This window comes from Ambystoma mexicanum, chromosome 7p (assembly GCF_040938575.1).
Source record: "Ambystoma mexicanum isolate Mex_15411 chromosome 7p, UKY_AmexF1_1, whole genome shotgun sequence".
Classification (NCBI taxonomy): domain Eukaryota; kingdom Metazoa; phylum Chordata; class Amphibia; order Caudata; family Ambystomatidae; genus Ambystoma; species Ambystoma mexicanum.
This window is the reverse complement of record NC_090939.1, coordinates 499,824,486-499,845,171: the sequence shown is the minus strand read 5'-3', so window position 1 is coordinate 499,845,171 and position 20,686 is coordinate 499,824,486. Positions and strand designations below refer to the sequence as shown.

Below are 20,686 nucleotides of genomic sequence, written 5' to 3'. Positions count from 1 at the left end.
CATGAATATAAGAGGGAGTAAAGATGCGCACGTACTAAAGGGAGCCCGGGAAGGAAGTGTCAAATGAGTACCAAATTCAAAAGGCACTGCCTAACTTGTGTGGCACAGCAGTCCCAAGAGTGGGGTGCACTGCCGCCAGGTGGTTGCGTCTGCAAGCACAGTGCTGAAAAAAGGGTGGGGTTTGATGTCAACTAGTTATAGGGCCTGCAACCAGTCAGGTTAGTGAAGGACCAGGCCACCTGTTTCAATGACAGTACCATGAGTTTATAGGCAGAGGGAGGGAGGGAAACAGAAAGAGAAAAGCAAAGTTTTAAAAGTTTCCAAAACTTAAGGAAGTCCAGATGAAATCTAAGAGGGGCATGGAGCCTGTTGCAAAGATAGGCCCCAGCCGAAAGAGAGGCCTGCCTCCAGCTGTGTTTCAACAAGTGTTTAACAAGCAGAGAATTCAAGTTACAGGAGCATAGAACTCTAGCAAGGGAATATTTAGGCAGACTTGTAAATAGCATGCTCCTGGGCCCTAAAAGCCTTCTGGATAATACAGGGTTTTTTTCAATTTCATCCTCGTGGCCATCAGGAGCCAGTGTAGAGATTTTAGGGCTGCAGACATACAATTCCTGGACTTGAGGCCAAAACTAAGTCTTGCCGCCCTATTCTGCCTTAACTGAAGGGGGAGTAGATAAAGGTGGAGATTGAGGAAGAGGTTGTTGCAGTACTCCAGCCTAGAACCCTGGGAAACACTGGAAGTAGAGAGTTAGGTGGTGGAGAAACAGGCCAGTTGCAGCTGCAAAGGGTGGTTAATGAGAAACAGGTTAGCCAGTGCTGTGCCCGGTCCGCAATGCCAACGGTATCATGGAGTCGTTTAATAAGGATAGCATGATTGACTGTGTCAAAGGCAAAGGAGACATCGACCATCACGATCCTCAATTGTACTACAGTCATACATACCATATACACTTCAATTATATAATTCCACCATGTTACAAATATAATATACTCCCTTTATAGTACCTATACACATTATGTGGTCGAAATTCAGAGGCGCTATTTAGCTCCTGGTGAAGATAAAAGTGCTCCTGGTAATCGCTTTGAAAGTCCAAGGCAGGAGCTGGTTTCAGCTTCTGCTGAATAAGCTTCCTGGGGAACATGCAAAAATCACCCGTTAGTGACCCAAGACAAAAGTTGCTTCTAAATAAAACAGAGCAAGTGTGCCTCCAGAACCCATTCCATTAAAAATTCACACACCAAGAAAATATACAAATTATATAAACGGCCTGTGCACAAGTGATACTTGCCTTTCTAGCATTTAAAACGGGTTTACAATTTGCTTTTAAAAGAAAGTAAATGTCAATTTCACTCCTTTTCTTACAGGAAAGCAGTGACAGTACTGATATTTCTTGTAAAGCCTTTCTTTTAGAAGGCATAACAACATTTCTTTGCAACACTTGAAGGCTGTAAAATGATATTATAAACGGCTACACAAGGCCAAATTACTTACTGCAGGAGACACCACTGTTTTTCTTTGTTAAAATTTGAGCGGACTAGGGCTCTAAATTGAGAATACAGATTTTAAAAAGCAGGTGTAGGTTTTGCATGCAAATCTCTCCACTTACACGTTGACTTTTACATTATTGTAATGTGCTGTGAGGTGCAGATAATGCCAGTTACAAACTATGCCTGCAATTACAGCTGGACAGTTGCCTTAATAAGACCTTTCACTAGAACATTAAACAGAGGTTACTGACCAAGACGTCTAACCTTCGTCATTTTGTTACCAAAAAAAGTGTTATAAAAACATCCCTGCTGCTGTAAACCGCACTTGCCAAAAAGGTCCTGTTTCCTTCTAATCTCTCCAAAATATACATTCTCTCTCATGCATGTTAATAGAAAGCTCAAGTTGGACCAGAATCTTAATGTTAGGGCAACACCTGTGCAACAGGTCGTCGGCTATAAAAGAAAATCTCCCATACAAGTATGCTGTATATGGTTCCTAAGAGAAACCACATAATACACTGGGCCATATGCCTTTTCTAAATTACAGATTATTAATGTTTTGGTGTTGTTTGATATTCTTAGTGAGTTAATGCTCCCGATGCAGAGTTCTTGCATCTGTAAAGTCTATGTATCCCCGGTTGGAACCATAGTAGGTGTAACAACCATTCTTCCTCCTGAAGTACTTAAAATATGGTTAATAACCCCTGCAATACACCGCAGCTTGAGTCATGTAGCGCCTGCACCTGGCATTGAGGGGATAGCAAAAGCAATATGTAGCAACAGAAACAGTATTCTAGTGACAGTCAAGAGTGTAGCGGCAGACATGAATAATTAATGACCGTGTGAGGAAGCAAGAGAGAGGCTGGCATAAGAATAATTGAAAGGGAAATAAATATGAAGCTGCACTGCACAAAATCATAATAAAATGAAAGTTGGTAACAGAGTGCAAGACAGAGCATTTTCGAGTGCTTATCACAGATTGGAAATAAAGACAAGTTCAACCATTTTCAGGCATTCCAGAGCGGATAAAAAGTGGGATAATACATATATAAAGCTTTTTGTCTGAGAATCTTTTGATCTTCTGCAGAACTTTTTTTCCACCAATTTGTTATGCGTACACTATCCTAAGAAAACCTTTGAGACTTTAACTCCTGGTCAGTGGGAAATCCTTGACATCCAGGAGCAACCTTCAGCTCCTGCTTCTTGAATCTGAATTTCGACCCCTGCTTATTACTATAATGCATGTGGCCAGTGGCCCGATTCTTGGGCCTATGGCCATGCCCCCAAGGATCTGGCCAGAACCACCACAATAGAATGAAACCATATAACCAGTGTTTACAATTCACCTTGAAATAACAATTCTCACCTCCGCCCCCAATCCCAATAATGACCACTAACAGAAAAATTCACGGAGCAGACCCCAGGACCTACAGCGTTTTGTTTTACACCTCCAAAAAAGCTCTATCAATTTTTTTCCCACTCCCCCACCCTTTCCAGGCCCTCATTTATCCACAAAGTTATCCCAAATATATTTTACAGATTTCTTTTCCTCACCACACTGTCCGAGGACAAAGACCATGATCCATCCATCTAATATAGCCAACGTTTCAAAAATTATAACGCCATCTTGCATTTTGAAACATCCAATAAGCGTGCGGCTCTCTAAAAAGTTTGCTGACCTTTTGTCAAATGGCGCCAAAGTTAAAAGCTGCCCAAAAAGTACTCTTTCTATAAGTTTAGCAACTTAACCAATAATATTATTACCATTCATTATATAAGCATCCCTGCCTCAGTGACACTTTATATAAATTCCAAATTCTCACATTTATGTTTCTCATTCTGACACTCCATCACTTTGATAAACACATTTATTTTGTATACTATAAATATATACTGTGATACATTCTTTTTTAAACCTCAATGAATAGTCTGCAGAATGCATGACTTTGAGGGTCCATTTATAAAGTAGGGTGTGCACTGTGGAAACCCTGAGGTCTTTCCCACCCTACTCCCGGGCGGTGGATCTACTACACAAGTGGCCAGGGGATGGCCATCGCTATTGGATCCTGATCCCGACCCTGGGGTTGGACAAGCAAGAATCACCTGGATGGAGGGTCCTTTGGGATTGGGGAGGGATTTTCCAAAGGGGAGACATGGTACCCCCTTTTTCCAATAAACCCCTAACCGACATTCCCTCCTATTACATGACCGCAGACTATCCCCTTTTGCCTTTGACAAAACCTCCCATGTATGCTAAAACACAGCAAAGTCCAACAGAGGCCCTTCTTCATTTCTATCAATGTCCATCAATGTCCCATTAACATGGACAGGCACAGTCAGGCACTGAATACAGAACGAGCACACCCGAGAACTGTTAGCCCACCACAGGTTCATAAAAGGAGTGAGCCAGAGAAACAAATTGAGCGAGCTGGAGCCTCAGGAGGTCCGCAAGTCAGAGTACGAGAGCACAGGCGAACTGGGACATCCAGAGAACCCGAAACCTGCTGGGGGAGAACGGAGGACTGAGAGCCCATGATGCAAAAGGGCTAACAAAAGCATGGCGAGGGAGCTGTATCTCCAAGGAGCCAGAAGGGGGTTACGTGCAAAGCTGTTCTCCCGAGTGAGGTCCATGGAAGGGTATTTCCGATCCTGGGCCAGAGAAGCCACCCAGGAGTGTTGGTGGGACTGGCAAGGAGTCCTTGGTCTTCAGTCGATGAGACTGAAACAGTGACGTTAAAGAAATCACAACCAGCGAGTTCAAAGCCAGAGGAACTGGTTGATGATGGTGGCAAAGAGCGAGGGATAAAATGTTGCAAGAAGTAAGATCATTACAAGGACGAGCATAGGATAAGAAGCGTGCTGAAGAGGAAAGCTTCGATTGTCAGTTCTGAAAGTTGAAAGATGAGGGAAACAAAGTAGCGAACGTTCGCGTGTACATTAACACATGGTGAAAGGAGTTCTAGTGAACAGAAACATTGTGTACAGGAGTGAAGTTCACAGAGTGAATATGGAAGCAAGTGAAGGGGGCTATGCTTGAGGGAAAAGGCAGACAGATACCCAACAATTTTTTTTGCGAGAATATACTATGTGGATGCTAAAATATTTTTGGGGAAATTACCTAAAACCCCTACGCAAATAAAGCCTAAAACAACTGAACACAACCTGAACGTAGGTCAACAGTCATACACATGCATAATAATTATGCATTCCTTCCTTGCCACTAGGACTGTGAACAGTAAAAGAGCATAGATACTAACGTGCCAATGTAATCCAGGAAAAAATACCAAATTTTTTTGACAGAAAATGGTAGGTATTTTAGTATATGTATATTAAATAATTGGTGGGGGACGCCCCCACATTATTACACATTTATTTCAAAAAACCAACAACTGAAAACGGCAAAAACTAATGTTCTTTTTGTGGTCACAAAAATGATGTCATTTCTACATTATGGTTCTTTTCCAAAAATGTTCACAGATAACCGTACCCAATACCTGCACAGGCCGTAACCTGGCTTGCAAGACAGAAGACACAGCCGTAGAGGCAGTATTCCAGTCCTATCTCGATTAGGGTGGCACTGTGCATTATGTCCAGGCAAATTCCCATTAGATTACAAATGGAAAAGAACAAAAAAATAAGGGGTGATTGACCGTTAAATAGGGCCAGCACCAACAGTAGCTAAAATGTGTAATGAATAAAGAGGTTGCTAGAGTCATGCGCACATTACCGAGTACATCATAACTAATTGCCAATGCTGATTGTGCTGTTGCCCAGTCGTCTTTATTAGGACGCCCTTAACATTTGTGACTAGTTAAGAGCAGACACGTGTTTCGACCAAAGGTCTTTTTTAAGGCTCTAAGTAATGTACATAGAGTATAGCATAACAAACAACAAATTTAGAATTAAAGATCTAACGTGGGTTCATGATACAAAGTGCACACAAAAATGCTAAGTAAAAGCCATAGAAGTGTGAACAGCAAATCAACAGTGATACAGACCCAAATGAAGTGCCCACAATGATCAAGTGAAAAATCCAATAATAATGAGTCATGGCAACATACCAAATCATCCATGTATTAGTACAGAGTGTGGGGAAAGAGAAGGGGCGAGCAGACAGACATAACTAATTAATTATTTCATAACCCCTGTTGCTAAAATAATCAATAAGCATTAATTATATTTTATTTAATTCTTACGCGTGCTAAAAGGTTGTCAATGAGAATGCATCCCTGTTACTACCAGCACAGTGTGGTTGTCCAAAAACAATTATTCTTCCTGTCCTTCGTGGCTCATCCAAAAAAGGAGGACTGCTTATATCAGAAGCGTGTTCCTAAAATGAGGTCAGCTTGAAGAGAAAGTTCTACTTGGCATCCCGGGGTGTCATGCGAATGACGAAACGTGCAGCCACTCACTCCTTCAATGGCCCATGGCGCGAGCTGCCCTGTGGATCCCCATGTGTGCATCAGAATCACTGGCTCCCACATAAATGAAAGTTTGTTAGATGCACAGCTGACAAAATGACCTACCGGAAGGCAGGAGTATCTTCACCTTTCACTTGTAGTTACAGTTGTGGGCACACCCCAACCAGGGCACAACGTACCTTATGAAAGCCACTTATCAGCCAGCGAGAACCTCCAACGGCCTGTAGCTTGCAAACTCACAATCAAGGGCTAGGGGCGTATTCCCAGGTCAATCTGAAAGTAAGTGCTGCAGGGAAAACTTAGGCTACTATGCAAGCAAATTTGATAACATTTTCCTTTGGTTGGTGTAGCTGTCTTTTTCATTCTCCGGGGTCTCCTGCCCCAGCCCAAGGAGGATAGGTCGCGCTAATGGAGGATGGGTGGCATATCTCCACTAATTTCCCAACCACAGCACTCTTTGCTTAGATCTTTGAGGTTCTTTATGTGTATCGTGTTCTCTTCACCTCATCACCAATGTAACAAAAGAGGGCAGCTGGTAGTCCAGACACAGACCACCTGTAAGCCTCTTGGTTAGAAAGTTCAGATAAGCTTTATTATCCATAAATGCAGTACGTTGGGTTCCCGGTAGTCTTTAAATTTAAGTCCAGTGAGAACCGCCTAACCTTCCATCGTCTACTCAAGACTATTCTTTGCTGCTGATTTTATCCTTTATCCTTTTGTGGCATTGCTATGTACTTCTCTGTGCCAAGGTGACTTTGGGAGTATGTGCGCGTTACAATTAACAAACTATATACCGGAGAGACCACCTACCAGCCATTTTCATGCGCTTCAGCTCAGTCCCCCAACTGACACATTCAGAAAACAAACAATGCAGGCTCTCCTCAACATTCCCCTGAGCGGTTAGTCATACACTTAAATTAACATTAGGTTAGCATTCATAGATAGCCAGCATGACAAGACAACATTCAGCAAGACACTACATATCACAAGTGAAAGGCGATACCATAGTCCATGTACCAAATACACGGCAAAGGAAGTCACCACAAAAATCAAGCAACCAATACACATTCATAGCACAAATACAGAAGCATATCACTCAAACTGAACAGGTATGTTACAATACAATCCACAAATCTAAAATACGAACGAGTGCAGCTAAGAGTGGAGCTGCAAGAATATACAAAGGTAAAATTGAATTACAGTATTTTAGCGCACTGCAAGACTGCACACAATTACAATCAGAAAGATTGCATCTACCTTCGGACAAGACTGTACAGTGATAAAATCGGGAAAAATCACACTATCACATGCATCGAACTAAAAATGTAATGAGCAGGAGTTAAAAGCTTTGCCTGGGTATCAGGCATCATTAAGTGAGCGGCGCTACCTCTGTGGAATGGTAATCGTGTACGAAGCGTGCAGCATATCTAACTTAATTGCACAAGTTGGCCTTGGGAGCCAGAACCCCCTGATAGACGTTGGCGTTAATCTAACAACGCTCTTCTTATGCTACAATAAGGAGTTATAGATGTCCCAGTAGGTTCGAATCCTGTAATGATGCAAGTAAAACACACATAGTCGGTAATCTCAACACAGAACTTCACACAGGTACATGAAGTCATGCAACCGAGTCAATACGAAAATGTAGTGTGTAAAATCACAAGCATTTTTAAATATGGCATGGGCTAAATTGATTCGGTGAATATGGGGACAATATCAATAAATAGCACACATTACATTAAATATACTTTAAAAAAGCAAAATAAAGCCTCAAAAGGCCTAACATTACGTACCAACGTTGGACAGTTAATATTAGCTCTCTGCTGAAGCCTAAACTAGAATAGAATGACATTCAAACCACAAACGGACTTCTGATATAATTCTTTTCAGTTGCACTGTGGTTTCAAACCATGGGACTCCCTCCAAAACATGTTTAAGGCAAACGCAATTGTATCTGGTTCTATAGTGCCCAAAAACCACATCTACCCAAAAAAAATCGCAAAACACCACATGCTCTTCTACAACTGCCACGTCTGGATTATTTAAATATCTTTTGGAAAAGGGACCACTTCAAAACAAAACATTAAAGAAGATTGATTACGGTAATTAATAATTTAAACGGAGGTCAATCTGGCCACAATAAATGGGTGACAACTTGGAATGAGAGTATGAATACAGTTTCAAGTGAAAGAAGGTGGTGGTATATGAATGGGAAGAAAGGTGTTATAGGCAAGGAGTGTGGGACACGGGTAGGAATGTCAATGGTAAAGCTCAGGTGCAAGTTATGCATGGGAAAATCTCAGATATGATGGATAATGTGGCTAATACTGAAGATTTTATAATGTAGTCCCTTGCGTTAAAAAAAGGCATCTTTATATCGGTAATTCCTTAAGTACTAAATGCTCGTACATTTAATTTGGCATAGTTCCTGGGTGGAGACATTCTAGATCACCTTTGCACATTTCACTCCCTTTTACTGAAAATGTATACATAATTTTGAAATTTGCAAGCGTATTGCCAGGGGTGGGTGAGAATTAGTACAGGTCAAGAGAGCTGGAAAGGGATCAGAAGAAGCATACGTTCGATGTACTAGGTGGTGTTGCAGGCAATCTGGACATATAGCAAGGGGTATGCATCCCATAGTTGGCCGCGGTACTCACAGGTCGGACAGCACGGTGATCTCCTGGTATGTCCTCTGTAGCAAGAAGTCTATGAGAGTACTCATTCTGTAACCTGTGCTCCCAGACCCCGGGGGAGGGGGCGGCGGGGCTGAGGCAGGGCCGCCAGCAGGGACCAGCTGGCCACTGCTCTCCAGCTGCACAGGGGCCATGCTGGCGGCGGAGCCCCGGCAGCTCACAGCCCAGGGAAGGAAAGTAGGAAATTCGTGTCAGTGTTGGCTGTTGCTTGGGGTCCTGCTCGGCTCCCTCATTAGGGTCCAGCCCTCCCCAAAAAAACAACACCTAGTGGGAGATTGATGCTCTGCGGCACAGAGCGCCCGGCCCGGGCTCCATCCACTGATAATGAGAGGCCAGTCTGTCAGTTTATCTTTCCACTGTAGTACTCAGCAATCCATGATCATTCTCCTTAGGCTGTACACCATGTTTTTTGTCCCGAACCGGAAGTAAATTCAGGTACTAACTGGAACCGGAAGTCGCATGCCAGGCTGTTTCCATTCAGTGCCATAAACACAGAAAAGGGACAATGTCTGTCCGGACTTTTAATCACTTCTATAACAGTCGATTTCGTTGTAAGGCCTTAATTCTTTAATGTGGGTACGTTTGTCCCGAACCGTGCGTTGGTTTTACTTAATATTGTTATGACGTTTATTATATATAATATTGTAGTTAACTATTACAGCACCATCAATTATCATTATAGCTATGATGTACCTCACTTTTCATGCAACTTGCTGTAATGTCTACGTAATTATTCTTAACTTTCAATAAAAATCAATTAACTCAAAAAAACATAGCTCTTATAACTCTGGTTTGTTTTTAGTTTTTGCAGGAAGAAGAAGCCAGTGGTCCTACTGCAATAGAAACTATGGATGTACTTTTTAGCGTTCAAATATATATATTATTTGTGAGGAGAAATAACTAAGGGCCTCATTACGAGCATGGAGGTAATGAAAATAGGAAGGCGGAATGGCATACATACCAACCCTCCCGATTTAGGAGGGAGTCTCCCGATTTTTCAGTTTAAAATAATGCTATTTGTTACTGTCTCCCGCCTAAAATCATTATAACCCCAATGCAGTCTTATGGGAAAACTGCATTCTCCCGATTTCTGTTGTGAAATCTCCCTCTCGGGCTCCACAATGTTGGCATGTCTGGAATGGTATTACCAGCATCGTTAATGGGTCCGGCCCATTACGACCCGACAACCCGCCAAAACCGCCACCGCGTGTACCGTGCCCCTTCATACCGGCATGCATGCGTACACGCGCCCCTTCGCGGCGGAAATACCGGGATGCCGCTAATAGGAGGACACCACAAGTTACGCGGGCATGCACTTACCAGCATCCCGAAGGCGGTAATTAGGGCCTGCACGACGGCGGCAACACAGGCATCGCATACCACCCGTAAAATAGCAACCTGCAGTGTGGGCAACTGCCACAGGTGCACACAATCACCACAGGTGGAGTCAATGGAGCCTGTCCCAGTACAAAAAGAGTACAACCACAGACCACACCCCTTCCAAAACCAAAATGATACCACTAGCTGTTGCAATCATGGGGCTGGAGGACATGCATGTACTGCTACAACTACAGCAATAACAGCAACAACAACAACTACACCTACAACAACAGGCAGCACAGAGGAGACGCAGGAGGAAAAGGAAGGTGAGACAGGCCCAGCAAGTTCCAACAGTGCCGCCAGTGGTACCACTTAGGCAGCCACCAATCCCTCGCATCAGACCCAATCTATTCAATCTAACCCCAGAGCAGATCCACACCCTGTACCGGTTGGACCGGGACACCATCACCACCATAGTCGACATGATAAACGACAACATCGTCAGCCTCATAGAAATACGCACTGCCATCCCCCCGCTACTAAAGGTGATGTCTGTGCTCCACTTCCTGGCCACAGACACCTACCTGCATACAGTGGGCCAGCTGCATGGTATATCACAACCACTCTTTTCACACATGCTGACCCAAGTGCTGGATACCCCCTGAAGCACTCTAGCACCCACATATCCCTACCACGGACTGCCCAGGAGCTTACAGACACTAAAGTAGGCTTCCATGCACTGGCAGGCATGCCCAATTGCATTGGTGCCCTCGACTGCACCCATGTAGAATTGGTTGTCCCTCATGCAACAGAGGCGGTGTACCGCAATCGCAAGCAATACCACTCCATCAATGTGCAGATGGTATGTGATTCCAGCAAGATCATCACACATTGTTGCGCCCGATATCCCGGATCCACACATGATGCCATGGTGCTGCGTAACTCCACGTTACCCCGCCACATGGAGCGACATGTTGGACGACATGCCTGGCTGCTTGGTGAGTTGCCTGACTGGCCATGGCAGTGCATCGGGGTTGTGAGGTGGGGGGATGCATACTCCTCCTGGGTGGGAATGGGGGGGGATGCATACTCCACTGGGGTGAGAAGGGGGGTGCATACTCCACCTGGGAACGGGGGGGGGTGCATACTCTGCCTGGGTGGGAATGGGCGGTGATTGGACAATGCACTCAGAGCTAAACACTTCTGACCTGAACCTCCCAACCCGAACATGACACATCAGTGCCATACATAAGACCAATGCCATACATCAATGACAACATGCAAGACGCACAAGCAGGCCACCATGGGTATGTCAAGCGATGCATGACTAAACATGATTACAACTGTGCCAATGTCGCTAGTGTGATTAGGTACAGAGTAGCATACACTGCAATTATGGGTGGCAAGACATTGTTCCGAATCCACAGTACATCCGCATCAGCATGCAAGTGAACACCCTGCATCATCTGTACAACGCAATCCACACTAACAGACCATATTGCAGTACACAATGCATCAAATTAATCTGTGTGCATACGTACAGGGACATGTGCATGTCAACACCAAATAGCTGCGGCCATGGCCGTGAATCCTAAAGGTGGCAGCTCAGAATGACTCACATATACCGCTTTGTGCTCCCATGCAGGTGATGGAGGCTATCCCTTGAAGCCGTGGCTACTTACCCCTGTACGGTTCCCACGTAACAGGCACGAAGAGGAGTACAGTCAGGTTCATACCCGTACCCGTGATGTGATTGAACAGACCTTTGGCCTTTTGAAGGCGCGGTTCCGCTAACTAAGCAGGTCTGGTGGAGCACTCCTTTATGGCCCTGAGAAGGTGGCAAAGATCACCATGGCTTGTGTCATGCTGCACAACATGTGCATCCGGAGAAATGTACCACTGCCACCTAACATTGACATGCATGCAAAGGGTGAGGATGATGAGGATGATGATGGTGGAGAAGCAGCACCCCTGCCAGAACGTGATGCACAAGATCGCCGTTATGTACGCCAATCACTGATTGACGAATACTTCTGAACCACAGGGACGTTGATGGTTATGCGTCAGTGCTACACTGAGCACTGGGTCTGTGTGGACATGGACACATGGTGTGTGGGGAGTTGGGCACTGTGCACTGTCATGAATAGAATGAACACACACGAAATGAACAATGTCCAGGCATTAAAAGATTTTGCACACCACGGGTTTATTAATGAAAATTACAGAAAAGTGCTTCCTCCCTCCACCACTCACACGCCCTCCCCCCAAAATACCCAAACACCCCATACCCCCAATGAACACCCATACTCCCCAATAAACACCCCATACCCCCAATGAATACCCCATACCCCAATGAACACCCCATACCCCCAATGAACATCCCATACCCCCAATAAACACCCCCTTAATCCCCTATGCACAACCAACACCACCACCCCCTCACCCATTGTTATCCCACACTATTTGCTGGCTTTTTTTTATGTCCGGGGGCAGCATTTCGGTCTGCCTTGCACTCCGCCTTGTCATCCGCACAGGGCTAGAGGGTGCGGAGGATGCAGGTGTGGAGGATGGGGTGGATGCAGTTGGGATTGGCACCGCTGGTGCAGGTTGTTGGTGCTGCATGTGTTGTAGCATACTGGTCAGGACCTGTGTGACGGACCCCAAACTGTCACGGATCATAACTGCACAGGCATTAATGGCGGCAGTGTTCCCAGCAATGGCCTGACGGATCTCTCGCCATGTCTCCTCGCTGTCAGCCACATATTGGCGCACAAGGTCAATCATGGAGTCCTGCCTTGCCTCCACCGTTGACAGCCATGCCTCCATGTCAGTGGGGGCAGCAGAGGTTGAGGGTGCTGCGGCTGGGTGTGCCATTGCAGGGCTGGCCTCTGGGGTGGTACTGAGGTCAGAACTTGTTAGGGAAAATTCTCTGTAAGGATAATTTGCCAAACCTAGTGAGTCCCCCAGCAGCTTTGCTGGATGTTTGGGGTTTATTTTTTTTCTCTCCTGCTAAGAGTGAGATTCTTTTGCTCCCACTCTTAGACATGATTTGAGGTGTTTCTTTAACTTTCCATGTGTTTTATGGGCTATGGGGTCTTCTACTCCATAGGGTCTCTGTTAGGGAGAATTCTCTCTTTAGGCTGAATTTCCTAACCTAGTGAGTCCCCCAGCAGCTTTGCTGGATTTCTGGAGTTTGTTTTTTTATCCTGCCAAGAGTGAAACTCTTTTTCTCCCACTCTTGGACATGATTTATGGTGTTCCTTTGACTGTTAATGTGTTTTATGGGCTATGGGGTCCTTTACTCCATAGGGTCTCATGTGTTTTTACTATGTGTGTTACACAGCACCCTCCGTGCAGTAACACAGGGGTGTCATAGTGACACTCCACCATAGACTCCATACCCTGGGACTGACTACTGTCTCCCAGGGCATGTAAAGTCACCATTGGCTTTACTAGTGCCAAATTATTAACAGAAACCAGTACAAACCATCATATTGTGGACTTACTGGTCGGGGCAATTCGATTGCCCCGGGGTCTGTTAGTCGAGGGGGCACGTCTCCGTCCCCCCTGATCGAGTTTTGGCTGGTGGCAGTGGATACTACTTTTTATATTCGACCGCGAATATATCCCTGTGGGATTTTCCCATTGTTCGAGGCTACCAACTTTAATTATTTAATTCTCATAGCCTCGAACATACCGCCGGTTTATCTAATTAATATTAATTCACCGGTTGGTATTTTTTGCCAGGACTCGATTCTAAAATGGCGTTTCTGTTCTCTTCTGTGACTCCAACCCAAGTCGAGCCCTTTGTTCCACTTTTTGGTGGGCTTCTCCACAGAAGCCTCCAAAAGTGGTGCCACTCTGTCTGGATACCACAGGGGATGTGGGAGGGGGTTTAGACACCCTGGACTAAGTTACCTTGGTAACTCAAGTCGCACTCTTGTGTGATTGGCCCAAGTGGTGAGCCGGCCGGCTCACCACTTAGCATGTTTGATTGACAGCTAGACTGAGTGAATGGGGGTGTGCTGCATAAAAGCAGGGCTTTGGGGACTGGAACTTCAGAAGTCGCCACAGGACCTGAGAATCCGACGAGGGAGAAGCTGAGCCAACCTACCACGACGACACCATCGGTGGAGCCCTGCGGAACCGACTCACCACTTTCCGACGACAGAGAAGATCTCCCGGCTGGAGAGGCTTCTTCCCCTGACTGGTGGGCACAACCAGTTTACCTTCTTCTCTTCGCACCCCAGCCCGGCTTGTGGTCGAATTGCCCGTGCCAAGCACCCCGGCAACCGGATAGCCACTTACCACTGGACCGCAAACTAAAGGACCGTTCCTTTTACCTGAGAACTCCACGGCTGGTTTCTTCCCTGGCAGTGCAACAGACTCCTGTCTCCCTCCCCGACGAGATCCTCTCTTCCCCCGGACGAAGCACTGGCTTGCATCCGCTGCCAGGAACAACTGCCCCCGCTGGAGTATTCTCACCACTTTAAGGTACCGTGTCCGCCAGGCCTCCTTTTCTAAAGATTGCTAAAAGGTAATAATAACCCCTTAACCTTCTGGACTAGGCTGGCCGCCTTGACCTTCTAACTGGTCCCTTTCTTTTGGTCCAACTCTTTTTGAACCTTTGCAAGCCTCTTGTGCACTGCAACCGTGTGACCTTGGACACATTTCGTTTGATCCTCTTAAAGTGGATCTGGCCTACTGAACTCTAACTTCACGGTTTTACTTTGCCTTCCTCTCTTGTTGTGTTCTTGTAAAAGTGTTGGGATCTGTTTCAATTTCTTCTCTGCTTTTCTCTCCCTTTTAAAATGAATTATTAGAGTACCATCTGCGTTAAGCGCTCACCGCGGTCTGAAAATAAGTGGGGCTTTACTTAAGACTTGTCTAATATTCTTTTAAGGGAGTGTATATCTTTTAGTGACCATGTTTTTGAATTGCTTACTATCAGTGCCTCTGTGTTTTTCTAGATGTATTTTAAAATAAATAATGATATCTCTTTTACACCAAGCCCTGGTCAGTGTTTACTTGTTCTACTGTGTTCTTTTGACCTATTGTGAATACTCTGTATACTGCCTAACTCTTCTTGAGGGAAGTCTGACTGCTCAGCCACAGCTACCAAGTGAATCTGTGTGGTACAGATTGCTACCAAGTGGGTTTACTGCCAAACACCTGTAGTCTTAAATCTTTTGCAGTGGTCCCAGAGGGAACTGCACAGGTTTCTGCCTAACACTGGTGTACAGCGGTGGGATTTGTATTGAGCATACACTTTAGAGTGCTTTTTGAACACTTTAGGACAACTAACCACAGAGCTTACCACTAAAAAGCTGATTTTCTAAACTATGTCTGCTATGGAGAGTTATACCCTAGAATCATTGTCTGCCAAAACTGCTGATTGCTTAAACGTATTGTGTAGACATAAGAATCTCTCTGAGAAGGGCAAGAAAATGGAACTTATAGAAAGATTGTTAGAAAACCAAAGTCTGGGTGGTACAGAGGAATCTAAGTGAACCTAATGAAGTTAGCCACTCTGAGCCTCTGTCTGCCTTACCTACTGTACCTACTGGGCCTATACCAGGTCCTACATGTAACCCTGCTTATTTTGAACTTGAAAAAATGAAGCTTGAATTAGAGTACAAAGGTTTTATTGCACAATCTAAAAGAAACCAAGAGCTAGAGTTCAGAAGAATGAATGCCCAGGCTGAGCAGAAGCAAGCTGAGTTAAGACTCAGAGAAATAGAGCTTGGACTGAAAAATGCACCTGATACTTTTCAAAGGATGGTAAACCAGGTTCTGAATGGGATGGAGGACTTCTGCATGGCATACTTGGATGACATAGCAGTGTTCAGCAATTCCTGGGAAGAACATGTGGACCACCTGAGATATGTTTTGCAGGCTCTTGGAAAGGCCAATCTGACCATAAAGGCAAGTAAATGCCAGATTGGACAGAGTAAAGTGGTCTACCTTGGACATGAGGTAGGAGGTGGCGAAATAAGGCCTTTGCCCAGTAAGTTTGAAGCTGTACAAAATTGGACAACACCTACTACTCAGACCCAGGTGAGAGCCTTCTTAGGTCTCACTGGTTAATACAGGAATTTCATTGAGAACTATGGGTCCATAGCTTCTCCACTGAATGTCATCCCCTCTCCTAAATTCCCTAAAAAGGTTAGGTGGAAAGAGGAATGCAATCAGTCCTTTGAAACCCTGAAAAAGGTTATTTGCCAAGCCCCAGTACTCAGAGCTCCTGACTATCACCAAACTTTAATTGTGCAAACAGATGCTTAAAATGTAGGAATAGGTGCAGTCCTCAGTCAACTGGATGAGAAAGGTAGGGAGCACCCCACTTGCTTCATCAGTAGAAAACTGAAGGATCCTGAAACAAGGTGGGCAACCATTGAACGAGAGTATTTTGCTATTGTGTGGGCTCGGAAGAAGTTTAGGCCATGCTTGTATGGTTCTACATTTGTCATTCAGACTGACCACCAACCCTTGAGATGGTTAATGCAAATGAAAGGTGAAAACCCAAAACTATTGAGATGGTCAAACTGCCTGCAAGGGTTTGATTTCACCATTGAGCACAGGTCAGGGTGTCACCACCAAAATGCTGATGGTCTCTCTAGGATGTATGTCATCGACTAGAGGTATGAGATTAATCCAGGAGTGGATTAAATCCTCCTGTCCCTTAGTCTGGGGGGGCAGACCGGCAGAAAGTACAGATATGGGCCTCGGGTGTTACTCACCGCTAGTTGAACAGGTCAGCGTTGCTCGACCTTTGGACACTAGGGTAGAGGGAGCTGCTCCGGTAAGCCTTCAGTCTAAGCTGGTATGTTCAAGATATTGAACTCTCCAGAACAAGACCTCCTCAACCTGAGGAGCTCTTTAATGCAACACACCCCTTTGTTGTTTGAGTAAATACAAGCAAAGGAATTGGTTATTCAAAAGAGCGGAGATACCCACACCGCTATACCAAGCTGTGGAAAAAAGGAAACACTGTTACAAAGCAATGATTGGGTAACACAACACAAGTACGGTGTTTTCAAGAGAGAACAATACCTGAAAAGGAGGCTTGATAAGGCTTGGTAAAAGGTATCAAGAAGAGTAGTCGAGAGGCAACTACTAAGAAAAGAGAAAAAGAAAAATGTTGGGTTAACCTTAATTATGCCCGTACTGAATCCCAGAATGTACAGAATATAGTTGCACAGCTTACCCTAATAGGAGAGAGTTGGAGATAGGAAAATCAACGTCAGGATAAAATAAAAAATTGGTAATTAGTATGGGATACTACCCCGAACGGCACGATGGACGCAACTAGGTCCGGGATGGTGCACTGTTTCAGGATAGCATTCAGGTGCACAGTAATCACTATGAGGTTGAAGTATTCCAGTTAAGTTTATCCAAAGGAAAGCAGGGCAGGCACAGTAACTCGAATCTCAATCCTGAGGAAAATGCCCAAGCCACGAATATACAACAGTACTGACAAAGGAGAAAAATAAAGAAAGAACAGTCTTACTTTAGGGATGATAGGCAGCTATGAAACGTGATGAATAGTGATCTCTGGGCGGCTGGGAGTTCACAGCGCCACTTGCGCAAGGCTGGTAGGGGTTGCAGTGATAAGGAAATACACAGCGGAGCCAGCAGAAGGGAAGTGTAGGATGGGGCCCGGAGGCAAGGGGTTCGGCAGACGGACGTGACCACTGTCGAAGAAGCTGAGTCGACAAATCCAAGGAACAGGCAAAGAAGGGTCGATGAAGGAAATCCAAGGTCAGTATACAGATCAGCACAAGGTAAGTAAGTCCGGTAAAGTAACGCTAATTAGAAGCAGCGTTCTGGTCTCCGCAAGCTTCTTTTGAACACCTCTTAGGTGTAGGGGGGCAGAGCCTATCCCACCGTAAATGTGACAGTGAAGGCACATGACTTCCATGGAATCGGGACTGTGAGAACGGGAGTCCCCCTCTTCATGGTAACCTCCAGCGTTGCCATACGGCGGAGGCACCGAGGCGAGGGGATTTCGTAACATCGGGTGTCCAAGCCACCAGGGAAAACAGGGAAACCCATGCATTTCCGAAAAGAGGATACCCGTGGGAATCCGCAGAGGTATGGTATGCCCAAATCGCCCCAGAATTTATTACCCAGACACCCCCGCAAAGTCTAAAATGTGGGGGAAAAAAAGCATTTTCTGCACATTTCGCTTGGCTCACCCATCGAAACACGCCCCCAACAACACATGGCCCACCGTCCCGCGTTCCCACAGGTGTCCCGATGAAAACGGTAACTCACATGTGTGGGTGCACCTACCTGGCCACCAAGGGGAAAGCCTAAAACACAAGTAACCCCAAGTCTGTTTTCAGACCGGAATTTGAGACGCTCTGCAGACCGGCACAACATACAGATATGGGCCTCGGGTGTCCAAACCACCAGGGAAAACAGGGAACCCCATGCATTTCCTAAAAGAGGACACCCGTTGGAATCTGCAGAGGTATGATTTGCCCAAATCACCCCAGAAATTATTACCCAGACACCCTCGCAAAGTCCGAAATGTGGGAAAAAAACGCATTTTCCACACATTTCGCTTGGCTCACCCATGGAAACACGCCCCCAACAACACATGGCCTACCGTCCCGCATTCCCACAGGTGTCCCGATGAAAACGGTACCTCACATGTGTGGGTGCACCTACCTGGCCGCCAAGGGGAAAGCCTAAAACACAAGTAGCCCTAAGTCTGTTTTCAGACAGGAATTTGAGACGCTCTGCCGACCGGCACAACTTACAGATATGGGCCTCAGGTGTGCACGCCACCAGGGAAAACAGGGAACCCCATGCATTTCGGAAAAGAGGACACCCGTGGGAATCCACAGAGGTATGATATGCCCAAATCGCCCCAGAATTTATTACCCAGACATCCCCGCAAAGTCCGAAATGTGGGAAAAAACCAGCATTTTCTGCACATTTCACTCGGTTCACCCATTGAAGCACGCACTCAACAACACATGGCCTACCGTCACGCGTTCCCAAGGGTGTCCCGTTGAAAACGGTACCTCACATGTGTGGGTGCACCTACCTGGCCGCCATGGGGAAAGCCTAAAACACAAGTAACCCCAAGTCTGTTTTCAGACCCGAATTTGAGACGCTCTGTCGACCGGCACAACATACAGATATGGGCCTCGGGTGTCCAAGCCACCAGGACAAACAGGGAACCCCATGCATTTCCGAAAAGAGGACACCCGTGGGAATTTGCAGAGGCATGATATGCCCAAATCACCCCAGAATGTATTACCCAGACACCCCTGCAAAGTCCGAAATGTTGGGAAAATAATGCATTTTCCGCACATTTCGCTCGGTTCACCCATTGAAACATGCACTCATCAACACATGGCCTACCGTCACGCGTTCCCAAGGGTGTCCCGATGAAAATGGTACCTCACATGTGTGGGTGCACCTACCTGGCCACCAAGGGGAAAGCCTAAAACACAAGTAACCCCAAGTCTGTTTTCAGACCGGAATTTGAGACGCTCTGCCGACCGGCACAACTTACAGATATGGGCCTCGGGTGTGCAAGCCACCAGGGAAAACAGGGAACCCCATGCATTTCGGAAAAGAGGACACCGGTGGGAATCCGCAGAGGTATGATATGCCCAAATCGCCCCAGAATGTATTACCCAGACACCCCCGCAAAGTCCGAAATGTGGGAAAAAAACAGCATTTTCCGCACATTTCGCTCAGTTCACCCGTCGAAAAACGCACTCATCAACACATGGCCAACCGTCACGCGTTCCCAAGGGTGTCCCGATGAAAACGGTACCTCACATGTGTGGGTGCACCTACCTGGCCACCAAGGGGAAAGCCTAAAACACAAGTAACCCCAAGTCTGTTTTCAGACCGGAATTTGAGACGCTCTACCGACCGGCACAACATACAGATATGGGCCTCCGGTGTGCACGCCACCAGGGAAAACAGGGAACCCCATGCATTTCGGAAAAGAGGACACCCGTGGGAATCCACGGAGGTATGATTTGCCCAAATCGCCCCAGAATTTATTATCCAGACACCCCCACAAAGTCCGAAATGTGGGAAAAAAACAGCATTTTCTGCACATTTCACTCGGTTCACCCATTGAAACACGCACTCAACAACACATGGCCCACCGTCACGCGTTCCCAAGGGTGTCCCGATGAAAACGGTACCTCACATGTGTGGGTGCACCTACCTGGCCGCCAAGGGGAAAGCCTAAAACACAAGTAACCCCAAGTCTGTTTTCAGACCGGAATTTGAGACGCTCTGCCGACCGGCACAACATACAGATATGGGCCTCGGGTGTCCAAGCCACCAGGGAAAACAGGGAACCCCATGCATTTCCGAAAAGAGGACACCCGTGGGAATCCACAGAGGTATGATTTGCCCAAATCGCCCCAGAATGCATTACCCAGACACCCCCGCAAAGTCCGAAATGTGGGAAAATGTTACCACATCACCACTTACCTGTCGTAGGGGGCACACCTATGGGTCCCGGCGCGCCCCTTCCTGGCGCTGCTATCCCCGATACCGGCTGAGGGGACCGCGGTCTTCTGCGGCACTCGGCGCTTCCGGCGTTTCTGTGTCTCGGGATTTGCGCATGCGCGGAAGGCCGCGTTTTGTTCTTCGCGCATGCGCAGTCCACGAGACGCTTGGGAAGCCACAAGCTTGCTTCCCAAGCCTCGTTCTGGGCACGGCAGCACTCGGGGACAGCACGGCTTGCGTTCCAAGCCTCCCGGGTGCTGCCAG

The 20,686-nt window shown here is 46.2% G+C and overlaps 1 protein-coding gene across 2 annotated transcripts in view; it reads right to left on the bottom strand.

The window, feature by feature from the left end:
- MED14 (mediator complex subunit 14) overlaps positions 1–9,052 on the bottom strand; it is a 1,766,813-nt gene extending 1,757,761 nt beyond the window's left edge. Inside the window, exon 1 of one of the 2 annotated variants that reach the window (XM_069636537.1) lies at positions 8,573–9,052. In XM_069636537.1, the coding sequence (XP_069492638.1) occupies positions 8,573–8,742 (170 nt within the window). In that variant the 5' untranslated portion in view covers positions 8,743–9,052. The remainder of the gene's footprint in view (positions 1–8,572) is intronic. The other variant, XM_069636538.1, reaches the window with a different exon arrangement.
- Between the last annotated feature and the right edge of the window lie 11,634 nt (positions 9,053–20,686).